The 4,481-nt window shown below is 37.0% G+C and overlaps 1 protein-coding gene across 1 annotated transcript; it reads left to right on the top strand.

Annotated features, from left to right (window-relative positions):
- The first annotated feature begins 324 nt into the window (after positions 1–324).
- LOC112173049 (wee1-like protein kinase) lies at positions 325–4,247 on the top strand. Its single transcript, XM_024310595.2, has 10 exons — positions 325–618; positions 704–764; positions 876–945; positions 1,087–1,347; positions 1,524–1,591; positions 1,711–1,820; positions 1,907–1,947; positions 2,042–2,190; positions 3,052–3,405; positions 3,886–4,247. Exons 1-10 carry the CDS (start codon positions 410–412, stop codon positions 3,979–3,981), a joined length of 1,419 nt encoding a protein of 472 aa, XP_024166363.1. The 5' UTR covers positions 325–409; the 3' UTR covers positions 3,982–4,247.
- The last annotated feature ends 234 nt before the right edge of the window (positions 4,248–4,481 follow it).

Raw genomic sequence — 4,481 nt, 5'->3', positions numbered from 1 at the left:
TTTGAAATGCTTTTACTTCCCTCCAGAGCGGGCAAGGGCCCATATCACTCTGCTACGCGACTCACCACATATTAACCTATTTCTTCACATCAAGCCACTAACCTATTTCAAAAGTCATCAATTCACCTCTGACCTCCAATTCAACGGTCAAGATCAGTAGATCCAATAGGTTAACAGTACATCCTGCTCCACCGAACCACTCCAACTTTAGAAATATCCCGCGCGATTTTAAATACATTCCACTACTGAAATTTACCCCATAAATCCCACAATTTTAATTTATTTTCTTATATTTTCGTTTCTTTAATATTTTAAAAACCCAAGAGAAGCCAGAGCGGTGAAGAAGGACACGGAGAGTGGAGTTTGGGTCAAAAGTCAAAACCCTACCGGAGCTAGAAGGAAGAAGAAGATGAGCGCCATGAAGGGACCACTAGAAAGGCTTCACCTAAGTGAAAGCCACCACCAATCACCGTTCCCCAATTCCGACCCAGCTCGATTCCAGTGCCTTCTGGACTCCGTCGCCTCCGACCCCAGTCTTCCTTCTTCCTCGTCTCTCGGTGCTGACCTCGATCCCAATTTGGATGACAAGGATGGCATTCTCAGCCAGGACTTCTTCTGGTAAATCTTTCTCATCATTAATCTTAATTTTATAAATTATTTATCTTAATTTTTTTTTTTTTTTTTTTTGTTCTGATTAATGCAGCACTCCAGATTATATCACCCCGGAAAATCAGAATACGTTTAACGGGTTTGATTGCAGTAAGGTATCATGGATTGGGTTTTTCACTAGCTGTAAATTCAAGCTGTTGGTTTTGAATTTTTTTTTTTGAAGTTATTGATTGAATTTTTTGAATATTTTTACCTCGATTGTACAGGAAAACATCCCTTGCCCCAAATCTCCGGAGAAAACTACGGTTAAATCCAAGAGGCGTCGACAGGGGCATTGTAAGACTAAATTGTAAATTGTAAATTTCACTATTTATTGTTTGTTGGAGACTAAATTTTGTATGGTTTGATGAAAAGCTATTGGGTGATGTGTGATATTAGCAATTGGGTTTAGTGACTGAACATCAATGGTTTACGCAGATGTTATCTCATCGGATCCTGTTCTTAGCCCCACTTTGTTTGGGAATCAGGAGGTGGGGAAAGATGCAATTGGAATAGATGATATTGAGATAGAGAACACAACTGTAAGTGAAGTGCGGAAGACAACAAATTATGTATCCCAATCTGCAGTTGCTCTGCGCTGTCGGGTTACGCCTCCTCCATGCTTTAAGAATCCTTATTTAAAGGATGCTTCACAAATGGAGATTGATCCTTTTGGCAATCAAAGGTCGAAATGTGCAGGTACTCTTCTGTCAGTTTTTAAAGAGGTGTTGTTCACTATAATAGTATGAAGACATTATTAGAAACCCTTGATTTTATTTCCATTGTGCTAATAGAACTGAAGGTTGTCCTTTTGCTGCTAAAGATACCTGATTTTCAATCTCTATATTCTAATCGTGTAATGATGCAATGTCCAGCTTTCTTACCTGCAATGAAGGATGGAAATGGCCTTTCACGTTATCGTGCTGATTTTCATGAGATTGAGGTAGCTATTGAATCCCACAAAGTTAAGGAATCGAGAACCACTGTTTTTGAATTGAATCTAAATTAGTTAGTTTTCTCTCTGCTTGGTTAAGCATTTTTTAATTTTCTGTTCTTTTCCAGCAAATTGGGAGGGGGAACTTCAGTCATGTATTTAAAGTCTTGAACCGAATTGATGGTTGCTTGTATGCTGTGAAACAAAGCATTAGGCAGTTGCATCAGGACACAGAAAGGTTGCTTACTCATGGTTTGGGTATATCTTTCACTTATTTAAGCTATTTTCCTTTTATGATGCATAAGGTATTTGTATTCTTTACAGGAGAAAAGCTTTAATGGAAGTTCAATGCTTAGCAGCTCTAGGTATGCTGTTCTTTACTTTTTTGTATTTGTGCTTTCATCTATCTTATAATATATCAATATCTTTTGCTTCTTTAAACTCTCTGCCTTTTTTCAGGATCCCATGCAAATATTGTTGGGTACTACACTTCTTGGTTTGAAAACGAGAAGCTCTACATTCAGATGGAGCTCTGTGATCACAGCTTATGTGTAGACAGTTTTTCCAGACGTTTCACAGAGGGAGAGATTTTAGTAGCCTTGTATCAGGTTTGTGCGATTTTGTTGACAAGTTTCTCAGTTGAAACTTCATAGTAACCCATGCAATATACTGTAAACATAAACTGGCACCAAATCTACTCCTAGATATTACATTGAAGGATTATTTTTACTACACGGGAGAAATCATAGATCTTCACACTTCAAAGAAGTAGACAGGATTCCTAGGTTTGTATTTGATATCCAAAAATTCATATGCCTAACTCCCCATGCGGTTCCTCATCACCTGAACATATGTTGTACGGTTCTACCCCTGGCATGTATATGATGTTGTACATGTTAAGCTTTGGTTGTTTGATTGTATAGACAGTATCATAAATGAATGTTACAGTGATGCTGGACCAATTGGCTAAAATGTAGAGTTTAGAGGGATTGAGAAGAGAAGAGGAAGTTAGGGTTGAAAGATGAGTAGCAAAAGACAGACTAGGGTGCAGGAAAAATTATGCAAGGGGAGAATCTAAACAACAATAATGTTAATTCATTTATTCAAGTATGATAATAATGTTAAAAATTACAATTTATAGAATCCTAAGTTAATTCTAGACCCTATCTTAAGATGCCAATATTAACGCTAACATTAGAAACCCTAAGATAAATAGGCCTGATAAGCCTGAGCATGATGATATGACAGATATAAATTAAAAAACTTAGAGATATGAAATTATCAGTAGTCCATTCTGCACTGCACGGTTCCATGATTAACAAAGATTAATGTAATGTATACTCATCACAGAACTCAGGCATGCACATATACAGTAATAGAGTCATTGACATGTATGTATACTTTTTTAGTCTTTCAAGGTTTCTGCTTCTGTTGACATATACAAGTTTCTGATATAAAAATATATACAGATTGCAAAGGCATTGCAGTTTATGCATGAGAGAGGAATAGCTCACTTAGATGTAAAGCCAGATAATATATATGTGAAGAATGGTATTTATAAGCTTGGTGACTTTGGATGTGCAACACTACTTGATAAAAGCCTACCAATTGAAGAGGGTGATGCTCGCTATATGCCTTCAGAGATCCTGAATGAGAAACATGACGATCTTGACAAGGCTGATATCTTCTCATTGGGAGTTGCTATGTATGAGCTTATTAGAGGTTCACCGTTACCAGAAGAAGGACCTCAAACCTTAAATCTTAAGAAAGGAAAATTGCCACTGCTTCCTGGTCACTCCTTGCAACTTCAGAACTTGCTCAAGGTACTCTATGTTTTCTTTTCCTTTAGTTGTTGGCTTTGCTTTATAACTGTGGAAGCTGTCACTTATGTAGTTCTTCTGCTTATGAATGAACGTGTTCTTCAGTATATGTGAAATGGGGAAATGCATAAACAAAAGTTTTCAGCTTCTCTTTCCTTATAACTTTTGCTCCAAATCTTCAAATGGGAGATGAAAATGTTGTTTGTTGATCAAAACCACCCCTTATCATAGATTCACAGTAATATCTTTCATGTAGTATGGTTTTCTGAAATTGCAAGTAGATATAAGATAGAAAGAATTGCTAAGAAACTCTGAATATGTGTTTCATAACTAGTAATGTTGGATCCAGTAAGCTTATTTCATAAGAAATCTGTTTCAAAGGAAAGATGCACTTAGTATCCTGCTTTTCTTAAGTTGGTTTGGTCAAATAAAAAGGACATGTGATGGAGTTGCTGATTGCATCATATTGTTTGAATCTATCAGGCCATGTTGGATCCAAATCCAGTCTGCAGACCATCAGCTAAAGAGTTGGTTGAAAATCTAATGTTCCACAGGGTGCTAAAAAATGCATGGGCCTAGGACAACCACGATTGCGAATTGAAGAGATTGGGGTATTGTATTATAGTATATGCCATCCTTTTGTGTCTGCCAGCCCAGTAAAATAGGCAAAAGTATGTGAATGGCCAATTTTGTATCTATAATTCTCCCTCATGTATTAATATGCACCTAATTTTCCTCCTAATGCGGTGCATTTTTTATGAATCCTGAGGATTCCTTGGTCATGGACTCGAGTATTTTACTGGTAATGGAAAAGTCTAAAGCCTTTGTTGGGTGCCTTCTCTACAGATTTGGTTCTCTTTGTATACATCTGAACAGATTGTTCATTGTTGTGCACCTTATAACGTAACCAAGGTTGTAGACTTGTAGGTCTTGAAGCCATAATCGACATCTACAAACTGAGGTTGTGATACTATGCTAAACAATCACTAGATTCTAAAACTCATGAAAAGAAATGAACTAATGTATATTAAGTTAACCTTCTTATTAACTCTATGTTGTCTACAAGGGCGGAACTACCA

Source organism: Rosa chinensis, chromosome 6, assembly GCF_002994745.2.
Source record: "Rosa chinensis cultivar Old Blush chromosome 6, RchiOBHm-V2, whole genome shotgun sequence".
In the NCBI taxonomy this organism is placed as follows: Eukaryota; Viridiplantae; Streptophyta; class Magnoliopsida; order Rosales; family Rosaceae; genus Rosa; species Rosa chinensis.
This window is presented reverse-complemented; position numbering and strand designations above follow the sequence as displayed.

Bases quoted from the DNA above. Each gene is read 5' to 3' on its own strand.
- LOC112173049 (XM_024310595.2), top strand. From the start codon at position 410: ATGAGCGCCATGAAGGGACCACTAGAAAGGCTTCACCTAAGTGAAAGC. The intron at 1,348-1,523 runs GTACTCTTCTGT...TGCAATGTCCAG, and splicing joins TCAAAGGTCGAAATGTGCAG to CTTTCTTACCTGCAATGAAG. The intron at 3,406-3,885 runs GTACTCTATGTT...TGAATCTATCAG, and splicing joins AACTTCAGAACTTGCTCAAG to GCCATGTTGGATCCAAATCC.